Source organism: Grus americana, chromosome 15 (genome assembly GCF_028858705.1).
Source record: "Grus americana isolate bGruAme1 chromosome 15, bGruAme1.mat, whole genome shotgun sequence".
Classification (NCBI taxonomy): Eukaryota; Metazoa; Chordata; class Aves; order Gruiformes; family Gruidae; genus Grus; species Grus americana.
The window spans coordinates 12,799,797-12,820,946 of NC_072866.1; the positions used below are offsets into that span (position 1 = coordinate 12,799,797).

A 21,150-nucleotide genomic window follows, 5' to 3' on the forward strand; every position below is an offset into this window, starting at 1 on the left:
TTTCCCTCTGCTTTTCAGCACTGCAACACTGAAGCTTTTAAGGCACACTCCCCCTGCATCCGCTTCCCCGACTTCCAGCAGTCTTGAAATTGCAATCCCTTGGGGCCAAAGAAAGTCCTGCTCCCCCGGTGACTTCTATTTAGTCTTTGGGTGGTTGACCAAGCGGGCGACTGACTGATGCTTTTGCCGACTGCTGGCACCATCTGCAGGCCCTGCAAGTGAGGGAAGATGAAGTACTTGTCAAGTTGCTCATGCTTTGGTTTGAGTCTCATTGCCAGTCAAAATAGGGAAGAGACAGATTGCCATGGGCTGTGGAGGGAAGAGTTTGCCAAAGGCACTAGGATCTGCACATCGTTGCCTTAAGAAAATCCCAAGGTGACACTTTGAGTGGAAGCAGTATGTTGTCACATAGCTAACTCAGATTAAACTTGGTACTTCACATATGGATCAGACTGAGATTACGAACACCTCTGAAAGTGTTATTTTCTCTTCCTAAGAGGTTATTTTTGGCTAAGAGGGAGATGGAGTGTAACTCATTCTGGAACATTGCCCAAGTCATGTTGCAAAAAAAAAAAAAAAAAAAAAAAAAAAAAAAGCTTAAAACTTGGCCGTAAACCCCTACCCATGTGGCCGCTTTCCCAACTGGACCGTTTTGTGTTGCATTTACAGCTCTTTAGGTTCAGATTGCAACAGAGCAAGTGCTGAAGAATGTAGTAGTGCCTCCTGAGCCAGCTAACCTGATACTTCACGTTCTCACCCTTGACTTGCTTCTGTAGGACCTGTCCTCTGACGCGATCAGCAATGCTTTGCTGGATGGTGCTTGCAGGAGCATTGTCTTTTGCCAGCATCTCTAGTGGAGTCCCCTCTATCAGAGACAGGGAGAGCTTCGTTATATACCATGGGAGCAGAACACAGTTTAAAAACATTTTGCAGTGCATGAGTTTGTAATAGCTAGCCAAAATAAATTGTAGCATTATAAATCAAAAGTTAACTATTTTTTAAAATTTAAAAAATATGTAAGAAAAACTAATTAGCATCAGTAAGCACCCCTTGCCAGAATGAGGAAGGATTCTGGCTTGGTTTCAACAGGATTTGGGTATGCAGTTCCCCTAAACTCATCCTGGTCGCCTGGGTCTGCATAAGGCGACACAAGCAAAGCTGACAGATGGTCAGTGCAGCCTGTCACGTCTTGGGCTCCTTGCTGAGGCTTGGGTTGGATGTGAAGCTGAATGACTGGACCAAGATCAGCAACTTGTTGCATGTGAACCTAGCGGAGCACTAATTCTTCCCCCTAGGTTACAGAGGTATAGTTGAGGCAGTAGTCTGCAAAGGATATGCTTTCTTACCCATCAAAAGCTACTTAGACCATATAAAAAAAAATTAAAATTGGATTACTAATAGTTCTGATCATTAGCCTTTACTCTGGCTTATTTCTCACATGACAATCCGTCTTTTCCAACAGAGTTGATGCAGGATGCCACCAGCGGCTCTTTGGCCCCTACCTGAGTGGTAGCCGATAGGAACCTTGATCTTTGCAGCAATGGATATGCTACTCGCAGCTTTTGACTGATGGAAGAGTCTGGCTTGGCGCAGGTGGTTCTCATAGGCTTTGTCTATACTGGGGCTTGAGGGAGTCCGATGCTTAGTTTTCGAGGTCTGAAAGACACCAAGTTGAGTTAACCTCAGCAGTGACATCTCTCACCTCTGATTATTGCCACGTTGTACCAGAAAGATTCCCTTCCCACCTGACTGGCTCAGCCTGCTGGTTAGGCAGGAGCTCAGTGGCGTTATAGAAGACTAAAGATATTTAACTTATTTCCTCATGCAGTTTGTACTATGTTTCTCTTACTGTGTTTAAAAACCACCCTAGCTTCACTGGATCTTCTGCTCAACCTATCCCCTTTAGAAAGGGACACAAAGGGCCTACCCCGTGGAAGTTTGGTTCAAGAGAGCGAGATCTTTTTCCTCTGACTGTCCTCTCCTGGTCTGTCCTGCTCTTCAGCACTCCCCTGGCCGGGGAGCACAGCTGACTCCCCGCTTCAGGCTCCAACAGCAAACTCCTGGTACTTGCACTGTCTCTTTTCTGACACTCTGGGGTGGAACTGGCCTCTAGATACTTCAGCTCAAGCATATCCTCCTCAGAGGAGTGGGCTGAGCAGACTTTGCTCCCAAGGTCTCTGTGTTGCGCTCTGGAACGGCGACTGACTGCAATAAGGGAGATGCTTTTGGTGTTGGCAGAAATTTCCTTCAAGGTCTCCGGACTCAGTGGAACAGCAGCAGTGTCCGCAGCTGACTTTTTCCCATGCAAGTCTAGAGAGGTGGGTGAACGCAGCCTGGAAGTCATCTTTCTTGCAGCAACACCTGTTGGTTTCTGCTGAAAAATCAAAGCAATTGGCATCATAGTCTGCTTTTCATTCAAAGCTTTTATACTTTTCCCCTTCAAAGCACTTTCAAACATTTAGAAGACCTCAGATATTTTCATAACAACTTCTAAGTGTAGAGAAACAAAGGCAAAGCTTCTTGTATATCTCCCATATAGAGGCATGGCTACAAAAATGAGTCAGCCGGTGAGCAAGAGACTGATGAGCTCCTAACTCCCTCCTGTTCCAGAGTGCTGAGTGAAATCAGTATCACCAGATACTCATCAAATCAGTGCCCAGCAAATCAGTTAATGGCATAAAAGGAGGTGATCATCCTGGACAACGCAGGCCCCCTCACACCAGATCGCATGGTGCATCTCTATTTACAACTCCCATCACTCCACTGGACACACTGGAGACCGGGTGATTCACACAGAGCAAGAGAGCCTTGGCCTCTTAAGTAAATCCCAGGCTTTAAATCCAAGGCCAGCGCTCTAGGAGTGATTTTACAGCCTGCCCAAGGCTTACCTTCCTCACATACAATTGATTTAGCTCCTGTGCATGGTCTGTCATCACAAGAGGAAGGTGCTATCCACGACGAATGTGCCTCGAATTAAAAGTTCCTGCTATACTGACCTGCTGAACTGGGCTTTCTGGCAAACCAGAGAAAGTTGGGCTGAGATGGGTATCCGGAGACCCCTCCTTCCTACAGGGTGTCGTTTTAGATGATCTGCAACTGTCACTGTGAAAAGGATACGCCAAGAGATTAACAGATGAGAGCACAGGCCCTTTAATCAACAGGGAGAGGTGAAACATGTCTAAATGAGAGCTCTCAAGCTGTGGGGAAAGCCAGAAGCATGGTAAAATTGATAATAAAGAATGCAGCAAGGAAGGACTTCAGGATTCATGACAGAAAGAGATTTTGTCCCGTGATCCTCTCAAACTTTGCTACTTTATTTGGTTTAAATGCTTGCCAGTCAACAGAAGCAAATCCAAACATCTCCAATAGCCTGCTCTGCAGAGAAGGTTCCTGCTAAAACACAGAGCTGTTTTGCGAGAGCAGTATACCAGGAAACTCTTTTCTGACAGATTCCAGTTTCTAAAGGTTCTTCCAGTTTGATATCTCCCAGCTTTGGGGACCTAGCTGGGAGGTGCCGGGTCCCCGTGCCCTAGAGAATAAGTCTAATAATGAGAAAGATTCCCATTACCTGTCTGACTCAAGGGTGATGGAGGGAATGTCAAACTTCATCCCCCAGGGAAGATCCTTCACGTTCCCAGGCAGACCCGTGCTGATCTCATCTTTATTAGGATCCAGATGCTGACTTACATCCAGAGAAGGGCTGTTGTGGGGCTGCAGGAAGAGGGATGAATGAGATCCTCAGCAGATTTTTCTCACTGTAAAGCCCCTCCTCTAGCCCAGGCTCTCAGCCTGGGGTCACAAAGACACTCGTGATATCTCATGTGCTTTTTCATAGTTCCAGCCACCTGCTACATGCTCCCCTCCTGTGGAAGGGTACCTGAAGTAGTTTAAACTCTCATAAAACAACATGACTAGCATTAAATTTATTATTCAAGGTGAAACCCAACTCCTTGTCCTGTTCATTCTATGCAATTGTAATAAACAGGAGATGCTGCTGCCTGGATTCCCTGCTGAAGACTGTGGCAATTTCCTGGCAGCCCCTTACTGTCTCAAAACACACACAAGTTTTTCAAAGGCAGAGGGGCTAGCAGCATCTTTCCTGAGGACCTCAGTAACAACTGTGCCATGAGCAAGCAGATAAGACAGTCACTTGGAGGGTTGCATATGTAGCCATCTAAGCCTTTGCTTTTCTGTTTGCCACCAAGCCTGTTACCTTTCTCAAATCCAATGCAACAGAAACGGGGAGGATGATGAACATGCTGGCTCATGCACAGCCCTGCCTGGGTCCTTTTCTGTCTCAAAAAGCCTTATTAATTCTCTGAGTCAAAGGGAAGGAGAGCAGAGACATGTTCATAAAACAAAGCTCTGCACAGCTCCTGACTGGCCCCAGGACCCAGCCAGGTTTTGGATGTGTATGAATCTCTGGCCATGACACAAGATCATGGGACAGCGTGGGTTCTCCAGCACAAGGGTCTGCTCTGCCTTACCCTGAGCATGCTGGACATCATTGAATGTAGCAGAAGCAGGCGGTTCAGCGTCCTCTCCTCCAACTCAGAGAGGTGCAGGTGGTGTAACTTCGCCAGTGTCTCTGGGACAGGAATGTTCTGGGCTGGAGCAGAGATGGGGAACAAGAGTTAAGGATCACTCCTAGAGAAACAGCTGAGAACTGTGGAGTCATGACATCCAAGACAAGGTTTTCTGGGTGGATTGTTTCTCAGTTTGGCATCAGAAAACAAAGGTCAGAGATAATGGCAGAGCAGGTGCTTTACCTTTTATCAGCATCTGCTGCTGCTGAATAATTTCTTCACAGAGTAGCATGTGCTGCTGCAGTTGCTGGATCACAAAATCCTTCTGGCACAAGAGATTCTCCTTGTACAGCGTATTTGCCTGCAACTCTGTGTTGCCAAGCTCAAGCTGCTGGGCTCTACAGAGGAGCCTGAGCACCTCCTGCTGATCCTCACTGGTGATTTGTCTGGGGAAAAACTCCTCCATCTGGGAAGCTTTTTCCTTGGCATTTGCCAGTTGCTGCTCCAGCTCCGTCTGAAAAAGATAGATGGGGGTTGTCAAGGCAGTTCAGCTTCTTGGGATAACAAAGGCATCTGAGCAAATCTCTGCTGTGTCCTTCACGCTGAGATTAAAGTAACATCTACGAAAAGTATTTTGCTTGTTCTACCAGCAGCCACCATGTTTCAGTCGTGGCAGATATATCCAGATGCACAGTCATTGCCTAGAGAAACTACAAACATTTAACGTTAGCTACCAAAAAAATAATCACCAAAAGTGATTACCAAAACATTGATCAACCAGGCTGACAAACCCTCAAAATGTCCCTGAAAGGGAAAATGGGAAGAATTAGCTCACTTCTGGGTGGGCAAGCCCAGACAGCGGGTTTGTGATTTTCCCTCACCCTAAAAAAAACACAGGGACAGAGGCAGGATGCAAACATCAGTGTTCCCATGCTGCTTCCTCCAGCAGCCCAAAATATTTAGGAGTCCTGCTGCAATACAGGTGCCACACTGCTTCTGTGGTGCTAGCCCAAACCCACGCTGCTGCCATCCTGCCCCCCCAGCACTCGCTGGGCAGAGGGCAGAGCTGTGACCGTAAGGCCACCTTCACCTCCTCACCTTCAGGGCTGCTGTCTTGCGCTGTTCTGCCAGCAGCAGGTTGATCTCTTCTCTTGCTACCATAACTTCATGAGGCTCAGGTGAATCTGTGATACCCTCTTCCCTGTCTTCTTCCTCTGCGTTTTCATCTCTGTCGTCCTGTGCTGGCTCGTCATACTTGCATGCACTCTGAGCCTTCTTTCGTTCCCAGCTGCCAGCAAACAAGAAAGGAACTTCTGGGGCATGATGACATAACTCTTAATGATGCATGCATAGCCTTTCATTGTATCTGTCCAACTTCTTCTTGCATGACAGCAGCAGAACTAATTAGTCCAGGCTGCTCTGGAGCTGGACAAACCATGCAGAAGAGCGCAATTAGCTTCCTCCCGTTTAGAAGTCTGTAAGACAGGCCTCCTATGGGATCATTCCATGGCAAGGAGAAAAGTGCTTTTCCCCGCCTCAACACAAATTGATGCCTATTCATAAGTATTTGTTGAGTATCTTTAGTATTCTGAAGACTGTTTTAACTACAAGTGACCTAAATCCTAAGGGAGGATAAAATTTACAGGGGCATTAGGTGGGTGACTAGCAATAATGAGGAGAAACTGACACTTATAGTTTATCCAGGAGAAAGGGATGCTGCTGCTTTCTCTGACATGAAATCATGCCTGGATGCAGCCAGTGGATGGAAAACACTTCACAAACACAGAGTGACTGGACCATGGAAGGACCAACAATCCCAGTCTGCACTGCCATCCAGCTTTTCCATTAAAACACAAGGCCAGAATAAGGTCCAAATAGAGGTGAGGTATCTACCATTTATACTTTTAGTCTTCAGTTTAAACTTGATGCTAGAGGTAGCTGGTTGCCTTATGGAGCTACATCAGGCAATTGCACTGCAGTGCTGCAGTCTCTTTACAAGCACCAGGAAGGATTAGGGATGTGTTTCTCAATAGCAGAAATCACTCGTCGCAAATATAGCACCTTAATCTAAGGCTCAGTCTCGCACGGATTTAAGCTGCCTTAAATCCCTGGGTACCTTTTGCAGACCACCACCTTCCCAAGTTTTTCCTCGTCACATAGGTAAATCTCAAACCTGCACTTGATCTCATCCTTTTGCCATTTTTGTTGGGGGGACCATGGGATATTGGCATTTCTCATGGTGAGTTTGGAGGTCCACCTGTAAGTTGTGCTGAAAGCTAAGGAGGTACTCACTCTGTGATTGTTAGCAGGTGCCTGCAGGTATCAACGTGCAGCTCAATGTTGGTGTTTTCCAGCTCCATCAGGCTGCGACGCATCTCCATTTGCTCCCTGAAAGCCCCCATCAGCTGCACCCGCAAGGCGTTCATTGCTTGGCCACTGCGTGCCTCAGAGCCTTGGCGCCTCTCTGCTGCGGGAGATGACATTGCTGATCTGACGTTAGGCCAGGTGAACTTCTGCCAAGTCCTCGCAAAACTACTTTGGGACCAAGCCACTCAGTCCGCGTGTTACAAGGCATTCTTTTATAGGACTCTGCTTTATTCTGCAGTCTCTTGAAGTTAATTGTGTGCTTAAGAAATCTGATATAGCTTTATGGTTGTATTATTAGCAATAAATAGGTCTCATTGCTACTGCTTTTGTGAGAATTGAGAGGATACTGCATTGCAGGGATATCTCTTGCCCCTTTCCACCCGCCAAAAAGAAAAAGGTATCTGTTTTCTGTGCTTGTTATCTAGAAATGACCTTGGATATTGGTAGCAGAGACCTATTATACCTCGTGTCTTGTCTGTCAGAGAACTTGACTATTTTTATTTCATTCCTTGCCAGATTCACTGACAAAAGGAACAGTCCCCAGGGCAGAACAATCAATGTGTTAAAAGCTTTGCCCTGCCCCCCTCTCTATTTTATTTTTTTTTTTATTATTAAGTGCAATGAACCGTACAACAGAGCTCCGTGTCCTGGCACAGCCTCAGAGCCCACGATGATGCAGGCTACAAACTCGGTCACCTCTCTGTAAGAGTCAGGGCTTCCCATGGCAAATGCCACTACTTGATGTCAAAGCTCTTTTTAAGGGCAAGTTTGTGAAATTTAACACACTTTAACGTTGGGGAAGATGCTGAGAAAGTCGAACGTGTTGTCCAGCATCACACAGCACATCAGAGACTGGCTCACACAGAAAAACAACTTCAGTGCCCCTGCCTGCCCCTCTGCTCATCAGACCGTGTTCTCCACTCTGCCTCTCTACAAGCATTGTTGAACCAACTTCCCCTCGCCACATCTGCATAGAGGTCCACCAAGTGCTACCGCAACACATCCACACATCCTCTCCCAGCTCCCTTCCCTCGACATCCCAGAACAGTTCTTGCTCCTGGCTCTACCTTGCAGATCCCTGAGGTTGGTGCTGACTGTACTTTTCTCCTTCTCCTGGTTTTTGACCCTCTCCTTCAGACGCTCGATCTCCCTGCGAAGGTCCGCAGTGATGCTGGTGTACTGGTTGATGTGGTAGGAGACGTTCTGCAGGTTACATTTTACCTGGCAAGCCAGAATACGTGAGTGTTTGTCCCATGGTTCGTTATTAGTGCAATGGCTGCAAACAAAGCTACGCTTTTGGTTGGAGGGGCCCTGAATCCTGTGGTGGGGAAGAATTTGCCCTCATGAGTGGGGAGACTGTAGATTAGTGGTTTTCCCTAATTCTGAGAAATTTCCAAAAGATAACAGAGAAGAGCCAGGGACCTTGTGTCCACAGGGAAAACACAGAGATCCACAAAGAGCGAAAATCCTGTTGTAGATCATTGTTCATCTTCCTTCACCCCACAAGCCTCTCCATTTTATTCCTCCTTTCCACAGCCCCTCAGTTCCTCTTCTAGGCCCAGCATCCCCACTGGGACATTCCCCATACATTGTCCTCCCAGTTTCCACCCATCATTCCTTATGTTCTGCACCCAGGTCCATACCAGGCACATCCTCCTCTGCCTTTCCATTATTCTGCTCCCTTGTTTTGACCCTCATATTCCTCTTCTCATCCACAACCCATGCAATTTGCTTTCCACTGTTCCCTCTGCATGCTTTTCATCTCCTCTATCACTCACTCTGAGCTTCTATACCATCCTGCACTGCCCCCTCCTGAAGGTTGTTCTGCCTTCATCCGCTACATCTTCTATTTCCGCTTTGCAAGCTTTTAATCTCTAACCCCCACCCCCTTGTGAGTTGTTTGCTCATTTACCTGTGTCTTGATGTTTTTTGCTCGATAGGCATAGATCAAGGTCATTCGAGATTCTTCAAAGGAGGTGCTGGCTGGGCTGATGTGTGCGATCATAACAGTCCTGCTGTTGCCCCCTAATGAGTCCTAGAGGGATGCAACGTTGATGTGGTTAGCGTGGACACGTGACAGGGGCTTGCTGCTCAGTGGTAACCACCACGGCTGGGTACCCCTGCGGTTCATTGAGATTCTGATGGAGAATCCCAATTAGGAGTGAAGGAAGTGCTGGTAAAAGACCATTCATTAGGCCCTCTCTCCATCAACAGCAAAATCAATAAGTCATTAACTTCCTACAAAAGAAGAATTCTTGCAAGAAGATCACAATTTCCACAAATACGCTGGCAGCTTCTCAGTGCTGCTCACAACAGAAGCCTGCCTTTTGCTCCATCCCTTCTCCTCCCCGCCATCCTCGAGAAAACACATCTGTCATGCGGCAACAGTGGTAGCTCAGCACTGAGGCTTGAGGTGAGGTTCATAAATGAAATTGTAAAGGATCCATAAAATAACCAGTGTAGCAAAGAGCCTGCCTGCGACCTTTCTGATTTCCTAAGGGAGTGGTGACTTATGACAGCGCATCGTCACTTAGTCGCTCTTTCTCCTGCCCCCAAAACATCCAAATTTATTGGCCAATTTCAGCCAAATCTTATAGATGGGATGAAACATTCAAAGGTAGTAAGTTCGTTAAAAAAGAAAAAAAAAAATCACTTATCACTTGTGAGCTTAGAGACAAATGACCCAATTCTATAGGATTTCCTTAACCCTATAGGAGGTCCTTCCTTAACAGCACAGATGACAAGACAACATGTTTATTATAGAGACAGCATTGACCGAGTCAAGCCCTGATTGCATTGCAAAGCTCATGCAAGATCCTGGAGGAGCGTTCCAAGCTGGATGAAGACAATGCACAGAGATATTCAAGGATCAGCTCTCAAGCCCTATGACCTGGGCGGTGATGCCAGCAGCGGACACACCAAGCTCCTTGCTGACCTGCAGCGTACAGTACCTTCAGCAGGCGCGTGAGTTTGCTGTCTCGAAAATTGACAAACTGGGTCCGGCTCCCTCCCTTCTCGCTCAAAGCGTTGATGCAGTTGCCCAAAGCCAGCAGCGAGCGGTTGATGTGGGCTCCTTCCTTCATCCTCTTGCCCCAGTTCTGAGTCTGTTGGGAGGGGAAGGAGGGAGGGGGGATGGTTCAGAACAGTGGGTCTGCGCCTGGGGAGGATGCGTGGCATCGCCGGGGTCAAGGCTTAGATGCCAAAGCAATGCCTCTGACGAAACCAAGCTGAAAGTGTAGGCTTAAACGCCACTCTGAGACACAGAGGTGCTGGTAGGAGTATGTTTATTGGAAAAGATGACCCGGCTCTGACCTCTTGGTTCTTAGAACAGAGTTACTGATTATATTCTATAGATAATTTCAGAAATCAAGATGCATAACTATATCACTGCAGAATTCCTGGCCTCAGTAGAAACACTGGGTAGGTAAAATCGCTCTCCCTCAAATCACCTCCCTGACTTCCAGCGTTTCCTCCTTCCCATAGGAGCCAGCTGCCTTGCTGTCCACCCACCAGCATCCCTCTATTCCTCTGGTACCAGCCTTCTCTCCGACAGCCCAGCCGATCCCTAACAGACCTCCGCTTCTCTATAGCTGTGAAATTCGCTGCTGCTTTTTCAGACCTGAGAAAGTGCTGTACCCAAAAGCTGGTTTACATTTTTCCGATTATACTAGTTGGTCTAATAAGAGATATCACCAACACCATCAAACTTGGTCTGTTTTTAGGCTGTCTCAGGAACAAACTACTGCTCTAGAGCAACAGAGAAACACACAGGGCTGAGAACACGTGTGCAGACCTACACGGCGGGCCAGGGAATCCAGCCTGGTCCCACCAAAAGCTGCTGAGCTCCAGCCATACCTGGGCTGCTCTCTCTGACCCTGCCAAATCGACCATGAAAAGCTTTCCAATTCTCATTTCCTCGCCGATTGCCTGCCTTTGGCTTTTCTGCATCACCGTCACCTGCAGCACTGCGTGCGAGCGGGAGGACGTCTTGTTGGCGGCAGTGGGTTCCTGGGTGCGCTGCTTGTTTCCTTTTGTTAACAGCTGCATGATCTAAACGACAGAAAAGCACATGGAGATGTACAGCTCTGCCTGAGCTACGGCATGACTAGCAGCAGGCTGACCCCCTCACCCAGGCCGCAGGCGAACTCTGGTCCCGCTCACACCAGCGGGGTTTTTGCTGTTGATTTTCCCCAGATCTCCTCCCTTTGGCTTGTGACCTTGCAAGTGCAGGTTTATTGGGTTTGGGGCTGTTTTCCTGGGAGGGCTGTTTATCTCATGTCCGAGGTGCACGTAGAAGTGCACGTTGGTATAGCTCAAGGGAGTTTTTGTTATTTCTTCTCCCTCTCCAAGTGGTTTGTTGACAGATGTGTACACAAATCAAAGCACTCTTGTCCTTCCAGGAAAGCAGCACACACCCTGGGGAAGCAGAGCTAGCAGAAGGTTAGCTGGGGATTTTAGCCACTCACATGGCTCCACGATCAGCCCTTTCCATACAGTTCATCACATTAATCTGGTTCCACCAAGGTCCTGCTACACAAAGTCCTTCCTACCGAGTAAGGCACAGGCAATAGGAACACTTCAAGGAATTTTAAAGCACTGTTGCACGTGAGCACAATCCTCCTCCCTTTCTCCTCACCACGGACCGTAGCCCCAGGTACCTCCTGAGCATTTGTAGTAGAGACTTCTGTAATTCCTGCTATCTGGATGCTGCCTCTGGAGTCCTCTCTCAGGTCTAAGAACCCCGAGGATGGGTTCAGGAGGTCACGGATCACTTCGTTATAGATCTGAGGGCAAGAAACAAGGGGTCGGTGTGATACTAGCACTGGGTCCTTAGATCTGCAAAGAGGGTTGAGTTGATCCTGTATTTCTTTGGGGTGGAAGGGAGGAAGGGGAGATCTGAGCTGTACAACCCGAGGGGAGCACTGTGTGATGGACAGACTTGGGCACCCCACTTCCCATTGCTCCCAGGGGCTTGCTGAATTCCCACAGAGCCTGGATCCAGGGAACACAGACACTTCACCTCCAGGTAGGACATGGAGACTCTATAATCCATCTCCTCGGTGGCAGCTTCAAGGGCCTTAAAGAGGTCATCAAGAGTGCGGATGTAGATCCCTGGTTCACAGTCCGTCCCTAGCATTGTGTAGGTTTTCCCTGCTCCTATTAAAGATACAAAGAAGAGCAGCAAAGACAAACTTGCCTGTGAGAAATTTCCCACAACAAATAATGCTTGGTTCCTACTGATTTCTGTCCTTCATCCCCTAATTTCCTCCAGTTGCTCCAGTTCCTCCCCCCACAATGAGATTGCTGCAGGGAAGACATGGCATGTGCCACCCAAAATGGGCAGGAAGAGGACTCACAGATGGGCAGATAGGTAGGTTAACTGCCCACCTAGGTGGTCAGAGCTAGGGTAGAAATGTATTTTCATGTAGTCTGTCATCTATAGGTGCTTTCCACAGCTGTATCTGTTCTCCCAAGATCAGTCTCCCTGATCTCCTCCTCCTCAACGGGAACATTTGTCTCCACTGAATCCTGCCCCAGTTAAGCGACTTCTCAAACGGGGCAGCTTTGCTGTTACTTTAGCATTAAAGGAAGATCCACGCTTCCCGATGAGAATGGTATTTTAATGCTTTGGTCTTGTCCTCACAGTAAGCAATTAATTGGCATTATAGTTCATTTCTGGTTTGTACAGATACATTTTATTCATCTGGAGTACTACAGCTACAGGTGCTACTTTACCTGTTGGACCGTATGCAAAAATGGTTGCATTGTAACCAGAAATGACTCCTCCTATCAGTTTTTTGGTCGTGGACACATATACTTCCTCCTAATTCAGTCAAAAAAAGCATAAATTTCTGGTCAGGCATAACAGCTGTCCAAACAATCTATACCTAATTGCATTCTCCATGATTTTCTCCCTATGTTTTACAAATTTCCTGAGCTTTGGAACAATGTGTGAACCATTTGAATATTGACACATCATCAAAATGAGCAGAAAAGCACAGAGGTTTATTGAATTTTCTAAAGGCAGGCAAGATGCGGGACCTTACTAAAATAAATGTCCTTAAATTTGATTATTTTCTTGGACTCTGAACATGGAATACTTTGTTTTTCCTTTGTGTCTGCTGAAGAAGGGAGTCAATTCTCTCCCTGACCTTATCCTTTATTGAGAAGTGCCACTGGGCCTCCAGAAATGTCTTAGGTAGCATACGAGGGTGTTAGACAGAAGTTTCACATGGAAGAGAACACAGACGACTGAACTGCTTGCGAGAAGCAAGGCTGCCGTCACGCGACGGTGATCACAAGATGCAGGTGCTGATGAAATCCTCATCCTGCACCTCACATCTGTCTGCAAAACACAGCTCAGTAAGGGCACTAGAGCTCCTGGCATGAGCCTGTACAACAAGAGAGGCACCGAGCAGAAGCGTGTGAGCCCCAGAGCCAAGCAACGTGACAATGATCTCATTCACCGGAGACCTTGGGAGACAAAGCTCCTCGTCTCTGCTCAAGTGCGTTCCATCTGGGGAGTCCCGATGCGGGAGGGAGAGGCAGACTGAATATTGCCCGTGTCTCCTCGCATCTCTGGCAAAAGGAAAACCCTCGCAGTCCTCTCACCTTCAGCACCGTTGCCTTTTGTCTGGGGGACACGTGGCCTCTGGGATGTGCAGTTCTACTCACCCGCCAAAAACATTTATCTAAGCAGGGAAAACAATTCTAACGTTAAGCCTTTTGGTTAATAAAAGGGAAGGATGTTACCTGGGTTGCTCTGTGATCAAAAACCATGTCAAATACAAATGTTTTTTCTCGGGATCTGTTAGCTCGCAAGATGTCATCTGGATCTTCGGTTGGATCCATCAGGACCACCCTCTGTTATAAGATAAAGTCAGAAGAAGAACCAATATGTCTGGGTTCGGTTACCAGCCTGTCAGGATTTCTTGCAGCACCATCACATCTCTTGGCTGGAGGAATGCTGCACTACAGCTTTGCATGGAAAACACACTTCTGTGCCCAACACTGAGGCTGACAAGCTTTGTTTTGCAATCGATGTTGCAACTTCTGTAATTTGGAGAACTAGTTGCTGCTGCAAAATGCTTTGAAGGTCCATCGTGCAGTGAAATAGCCGCTGAAACGTAACGGTGGTTGCAGGGACATGACACCCAACCAACTCCCATGCAAGCAGGAGGGGGACAGGATCTCTTACCTCAATTTTCAGCCAAGATTCACACAGAATATAAGTTAAGTTCCTTGGGAGCAAAAGTGCCCAAAGTCATCTTCAACGCCTTTCCTACAGAAGGACTGACAGAAATATCTGCATTGCTCAAGGACAGAAACTTCATTCCATTTCTGGCTTTTCTTAAGGAAAAAACAAAGGTGGGAGAGGAGTTGCAGCAGGTTGCAGAACTGGTTCTGTTTCTTTTCAGTCCCTTAGGATCTATTTTAGTACATAATTATCACAGCATATAATTACTGTGGAGAATGGTATTCTTTCTCCTCCACTGAAATGGATCGTAAGGAGATGCTCAAGCCTCAAGGGAAGGGACAGAGAATTCTGTGTCTCCTACTCCAGAGCAGCTTTCACTCTCTCTCAGGTAAACAGATCATTAGATAAGCAATTAGAGCATAAATCAACCACCACTTGACCTACAGAGTAACCGCACTGGTGTGCCAGGCACAGGAGAGACATGAGTATGTAGGACAAGTGCCCATGGGCGTTCAGGAAATGTCAAGACTTTGGTTTTTCTTTTTCTTTTGCATTTCCTGCTAAATTCCAAGATTCTCATGAGTATCTCTAGTTTTGATCTGCAAGTTTTCAATTACCAGAAGGACTTTTTTTTTTTTTTTTTAATGCTTTAGTTTTCACTAGTCCAGCTCAGGACCTTAAAACCTGAAGCAACACAGGAAGAAACTCCAGACAGAACTCTTGGTTTATCCTCGGCGGCGGCATTTGCCTGCAAAAGATGGGCTGACACGTAGTCATGCGCACATGCAAGCGTGACAGCCAAATGCAGAGCTTGGAGAATGAGGTCAGCATGTTTCCTTTAGAAGTTTGCTCTGTAACCCTCTCAGTCCCCTTTTATTCAGCCCTTGTAACGTCCAAATGTTGCTCACAGTGTATCCAGGCATCCAGAAGAGTCCTTCTCTTCCAATCTGGGGCTAACACCTTGTCTAACTAGCAGTATTCTAAAAGCATAAATCTGCTGTTGCACGGAAGCATGAAAACATAACAAGACGCTAACAGAGTCAATTTTGAGTTAGGATTAATAAGCAGACAGAAGCAGTCCTAAATGAGTTAGGCTGGGAGTAAAAATAGCAGGGAACATGATGTAAATCAAAATACACCAAGAAATCTAAGTACTTCAACTGCCCAGTCAATTAATTTGCTTTCATAATTACAGTTATTTGCATTATTAAGAGAAACTCATTCTCATAAATAGAAGTTACTCAGACTAATGTAATGCACATTTCCTTCCCAGATTTCCATTAGAGAAAATAGATCTCAGCGATGATGCAAGTCTGAATAAGCTGTATAAAAATAAAGCTGATAGCCTTGTGAGGTTAATGGCTGCTTTAAAAAAGAAAAAGAAAAAAAAAAAGTATGTTTCACCAGTAAGGTGCTAAACAAAAAAGGCATTTGTAAGATAATCCAAAAAGAGGAAAAAGAGAGAGTCATGCTGTCCTTGCTTCTGAAGGCTGCTATCGTTTGACTATTGCGTGGAGACAAGAGATAATACAGAATTAGTGTGCATTCAGAAGGGTTCAGAGACAGATCAGCTGAGGCACGATAGGAAATAATGGTATTTACATTGGAAAAGAAGGTAAATAACAAGGACACAATAAATATATGTAAATAGACGTAGTGATGTAGAAAAGGTAAGTAGGGACCTCCTGCAATCCCTGCCTCTTCGAAAGAGGAGCAAGAGGTGAAAGATGCAGAACTGGAGAAAAGAAGCGCCATTTGCACGGGAAGCTGCATCCCTGCTGCGTCACAGCAAGGCCAGGAGTTACACGGGGTTTGAAAGCGGGTGTTTGCATGTGAACCAGAAGAGCCAGAATCTTGTGGTGGTCTGTGTGGTACCCGGCAGACTCCCCGGCCCCCATCGCGGTGGCTGTCCTGCAGCCCGGGCACAAATCCCAGCTCACCTGCTCGCCCACTCTGCGGGCGACGAGGGCAGCTCCCTCCTCCACTTCTGCTTCGTTGATGGGACGGATGCGAAGGGCCACCTGCACACACAGCACACACCTGCGGCTTGCGTGTGCCGAGGCCACCCAGACTTACCTGCAACAGGGCTCAGCTCTGCGCAAGCACCAGCGGTACCTACAGCTTCTTGCTGCATCTTTTCTGCTGATCAGTCTTAAAAAACCTTTAAGCTTAGGGCCTAGAGAGTTTAAGGAAGTTTATAAAGTTTAAACCAGTTAATTCTCCCATGATTTGCACTTTTATCTTGACAAATTTTTCCTCCCTCTTCCCTGTTGCTGTCTCTAACACAGCAAGACCCCAACTGATTGACAGAGAAGGTGGCAGAATGAACTCAGCTGTGTCATTGCTGCAGCCAGCAGGAACCTTTGGAGGTCTGGGACCGTGGTACCAACAGCCGTAGAGCTGAGCATGCTAACAGATTCCCCCGGTGTTCCCAAAACACTGATTAAAGTTATCCGTGACAAAGAAAGGGAATTGCATTTCACTAAGTACCCATTTCATCTAATCCCAGGTAGCAATCGTTATGAGCCTGTTCAACCGGATCACAGCAAGCTGGCCCTGATCCGTGCAGGTCCTGCGGGGTTCCTCGGAAGCTGGAATTCACAGCAGGACTGGAGCGATTATAAAGTAGCAATTAACTGCCAGTGCCATGTGCCACAACTCAATCAGTCAGAAACACAGTACTCCGTTTTGAAACACGGACAATAATTTGACTTGAAGATTTAAAACACACTGGCTGTTATTTGTCAGCATTAATAATATACAAGAGCACATATAGTTCAGCCTGTTTAATCTATAGGTGAAGCAATAGAGAAAATGTGGTGTCACAGATCAGCTGTGGGGTTAATCGGGCCCCCTGAAGCTGGGGTCCTGCTCTGGCCCTGACTCACTCTGCAGCTGTGGGTGAGTTGCACAATCCCAAACCTGTGTGCCTGGTGGAGGGTCTATTTGAAATCCCATCTAAAAGTTGTCCTTGGGGTCTCAGCTAATAACAGAGATTTGAAAAATTCTATTTTCACCTTTCCATGGCTGTTTTCCCCTTCATAAAATACAGGAGCATCGCCTTAGCAGCTCCTGACAGGAGAGCTGATGCTGATAAAACACTGTATAATGCACAGAAATGATGCCTCATCACGAGGGAGTGCAATTATTGAAACAGACTTGTGCTGCAGCCCCACTAGTCACAAGCAACTAGTTTCTATAGGAACCAGATTTATTTCCACAATAACAAGCTACGTGTCAGTTTAACGAGGGTTTCATGCACAGCTCCCAGTTTCAAGCACTGTAGTAGCCATTTTTGAATACTTCCAACAACAGCAAAGGAACATTTATTTCTCCACTGTGGACACCTCAGAGTACAAGGTGAGCTCCTTGGCTTTGGATAGCTTTTAATACGTAACTCAGCTTCATCATGTCCCTAAACACGTCTGAGTGACGCTGTTATGAGCATCTCATTCCTATGGGCTGAACTCATCTCTTAGAAGCATTTGAAAGTATTATCTTGCCCACCATAATCCCCAGTCCTGCAGGAGGAGTAGAGGATAGTGCAAGTCTTTCTTGGACAACCTTAACCTCCAGAATAGTCCGGTCAATGACTGCATCTGGTAGCCCTGGCCACTGAGGGTAAGAAAACAAACCCAAATAAGCAGCATGTGGAGACAGGTCACACCAAGTACTAAGGCTTTTCCTGGCATTAGAGAGGAATGCAAGGTATTCTAGATATTATTGACTTTATTTTAAGCGCTTCTACTTTGACCAGAGGTTTCCACGTCTGCCCCAGTCATATTTCAACACATTGCAAGAGTAATGCTTCAGCTTAACTGAGAGCCACAGGGTTGAAGGTTGAAACTTGGGAAAGGATTACATTTTCAAAGCACTCTTACTCTGATCAACACTGAGAGATGCCGAGGTCCTGCAGCAATGGTGAGGACTCTGACAGGACAATAATCCCAGCCACTTTTGGCTGCTTATTACAAATCTGTCACTCAGATCCCAAAGAGACAGGCACACTGAAAATCACTGCCCAAGGAGGGCTAACCACCACCTGCCAGGTTACCCAGCATCACCTCCTCTACTACACATTTTTCTCCTCTGCAGGATACTTAAACCCAACTTTTGCTTTTAAGTCACGCAGAGTTTTGTGCATAGAGAGCAAGTCTGGTTTTTTTTTTTTTTCCTCTGGCTGGACCACAGAGCACAGGAACACCAGACAACAGCTGGGAAACACGATAGGAAGGCTGCTGGGGCTGGGTACAACCCGGCTGCTTCTCCCCATCCCATGTCCTCCCCCAGGCAGTGGACTCACCGTAAGCTGCTGCTCCTTCATGGCCGAGCTGCGAGATGATGCCAGCTGAGGGCCGGGTGATTTGCCCCGGGAAGCACACATCAGGTCGGAGCCCTTCAGGAGGCTGCAAAAGCACGAGACTGGTTCAGACGCAGCAGCGATCGCCCCAGGGAAGGGAGAGAGGCAACACCTCCACTGCTCTCCCAGGTGGGAGATGACTGCAGGGACAGCAGGAGAGGCAGCAGTGAGATCCTGAGCCCCAGGGCAGGAACGGGCTGCAGGAAGCCACTACGGCACCTTGCACAGGACACAGTGAAAGCGATCAGGAACTGGGGAGCGGCACTTGCTTGTTAGGGGATGTGACAAGCAAAATGACCCACCTAAAATATCCAAATTAGTTCTTTATGTGCAAATCCAGCTGCACACCCCCTTGGTGAGCAGGCCACAGGCTTCATTTTCTGCCCTCTAGGATGCCAGATTTCTCCTCCTCTCCTTCCCCTAGGATCAAACAGGCAACACAACCAGGTGCAGGGGCCCACGCTCCACCAAAAGCTGAGCAAGACACACCCTGGCCCCTCCAGTCTTGCACAAGACCTACCAACAGCTCTTGAGGCCGTCAGGAAACAGTTTGCTACCTCCCTGAGCCAAGTGCAGCTTCCATCGTATTGTCACTCCATGCACGGTAGCATTTCATAACTCCCACATTCAGGAAGGCAATCCCGCATTATTTTTAGTGTCAGTCCATTCATTACAACAACCTATTAAAAAAACCAAAACAAGATCATCTTTTGTTTTTATTATTTATTGACATTAAATGAGTCAAGGCTCATAACAGTTACAGTAAGGTCTTATTAAAAAATAGTAGAATTTATGAAGTTTTAAAGAAGTTAAAACTTAATATAACAAGTGAACAAAATCTATGAGGATTCCATTAAGGACTGTAGATGGTTAAAAGGTCACGAGAATATTTATTACAAATTCAAAATAAAGACTGTAAACACAGGATTATATGAATTGTTCCAGCTAATCTTGTTATTCAAGAACAATCATTAAAAATACTTTAAGACAATACTTTAACAAACACAGTGAGAGATACGATCCTACTTAATGCTTAAGGTTTGCTTCCCTCCCTCCCCAAATTCCGGACCCTTGAAGGCACTGAGTGGAGGCCCAGCTGCTGTTGGAAGCCCTGTTCCCCACCCATACATATCTCCATGCAGTCCCTACAAACCTGCTTCTGTTTTGACCATCCTCCTGAAGCCCCTTCTAAGGGCCACAGGCTGAAGACCAGCGGCATGGACTACTTGGAACTACACACCAACATGGATTTGATCCAACAAGATCCTTCCTCCCTACTACAACTCCTAGTGTTGTTGTTCCAAGATATGCCAGATAGACTAGTCTATCAAATATACCCATAAACCAATTTCAGTAGCACATAACTCGCAAAAAGCATTTGAAGTAAGAAACGCTACAGAAAAGACACAGACTTGAAGGGAGCAGGGTCAGAAATGCCAGCATTACAGATGAGAAAAGGCCTCGACTGCTGGTCAGGACAGTATCTTGTCAGCTTCCAAAGCTCCTACAGGAGCATCAAGTTTTGGGTGGTTTTTTGGGGTTTTTTGTTGTTGTTTTTCCTCACTGATGATCCGTATTTCAGAGAAGCATCTTAGAAGAGAACTCAAGTCATTTAATATCGGCATTACATCTCTTTGCAAACTGCCAGAAATAAAACAAGTTGCCTATTAAAACTTCATTGCATGGAGACAGGGAAAAAAAACCCTTTCAACTCAATCCGTAACTTAGAAAATAGTTGGTCAGCTCTTCACAACTAAAGGGTAAATAATATATTATAATATAATATGCCAGAAACTAATACAGAATTCTGGCAAAAAAACCCCAAAACCAACACCCAGTGGTTTAAGAGTGAACTATTGAAAATAAGTTAATATATCATTATGGAACAATTATTTTGACGTCTTCCTTGCAAAAAGAACATGGGAGTTAGTTGACGGGTTGGTGCATTTGCTATCACAGCAAGTTCCCCTAACGACAGAGAAAAGCAAGTGCTAAACATATTCCTGTGCCTTGGCTGCTCTAGCTGAGTGAGGCTCCCCGTTGCCCAAAGGGTACTTTCTGCTCTGCACTTCAGATCTGTCAGGCACTGCTGTGGAAGGGAGCCCAGGGTTTAAAAAGAGCCAGTCACCAGGACTCACATTAGCAATTTCACCGGCCAGTCCAGGAGAGGGGACAGGAACAACCTCATTCTCCTCTGCCTCTCAAAGGGCAAGCAGCAGGCCAAACTCTCTCACTGCTCTGACAATATCCAGAAAAGAATTTCTACTCATAAATACAAATACAGAGAAGTTGCTCCACCAGCTTTAAGTACACTTTTCCCCTCTGAGAGGGCTTTAGAAATTAAACTAGGTACTATAACAGGTAGCATAAGGCATGTGCGCACAGAGCACCTCTGAAAGTTTGCAATGTTCACTAGTAAGACTTAGATTAATCCAGTAATTCCCGAGGCTAGTATCAGTTTGCAAATGGTTTAAGAAATCCACTCATTTTCAAGTCGCTCCACTATAGTGAACAGGTCAACTTTTCAGAGTAATGAGCCGTACCATCACTGTAAAAAACAAACTCCAACACAAAACCAGAAGAGCCATGAGGAACTGAGGTTTAAAAAAAATCCAAAGGAACCCTGTAGTCAATGTAGCAAACACACTCTTATTACTGTGGGTATGTTTGACTTTCATCATTCAGGGAAAGATTCCCTA

The 21,150-nt window shown here is 46.4% G+C and overlaps 1 protein-coding gene across 2 annotated transcripts; it reads right to left on the reverse strand.

Moving 5' to 3' along the window:
• Positions 1–13: 13 nt before the first annotated feature.
• Positions 14–21,035, reverse strand: LOC129213043 (kinesin-like protein KIF19). 2 transcript variants are annotated; one of them, XM_054842368.1, is made up of 23 exons: positions 20,590–21,035; positions 18,972–19,131; positions 18,754–18,871; positions 18,395–18,497; positions 16,032–16,112; positions 13,647–13,757; positions 12,630–12,717; positions 11,914–12,050; positions 11,552–11,677; positions 10,749–10,943; positions 9,845–9,997; positions 8,806–8,928; positions 7,961–8,114; positions 6,819–7,011; positions 5,625–5,814; positions 4,770–5,040; positions 4,488–4,609; positions 3,569–3,711; positions 2,997–3,102; positions 1,928–2,374; positions 1,503–1,656; positions 758–865; positions 14–212 (listed from the first exon to the last, which is right to left on the reverse strand). In XM_054842368.1, exons 4-23 carry the CDS (start codon positions 18,473–18,475, stop codon positions 136–138), a joined length of 3,060 nt encoding a protein of 1,019 aa, XP_054698343.1. In that variant the 5' UTR covers positions 18,476–18,497; positions 18,754–18,871; positions 18,972–19,131; positions 20,590–21,035; the 3' UTR covers positions 14–135. The 2 variants fall into 2 exon arrangements, with proteins under 2 accessions (XP_054698343.1, XP_054698345.1); XM_054842370.1 differs by lacking the exon at positions 758–865.
• Between the last annotated feature and the right edge of the window lie 115 nt (positions 21,036–21,150).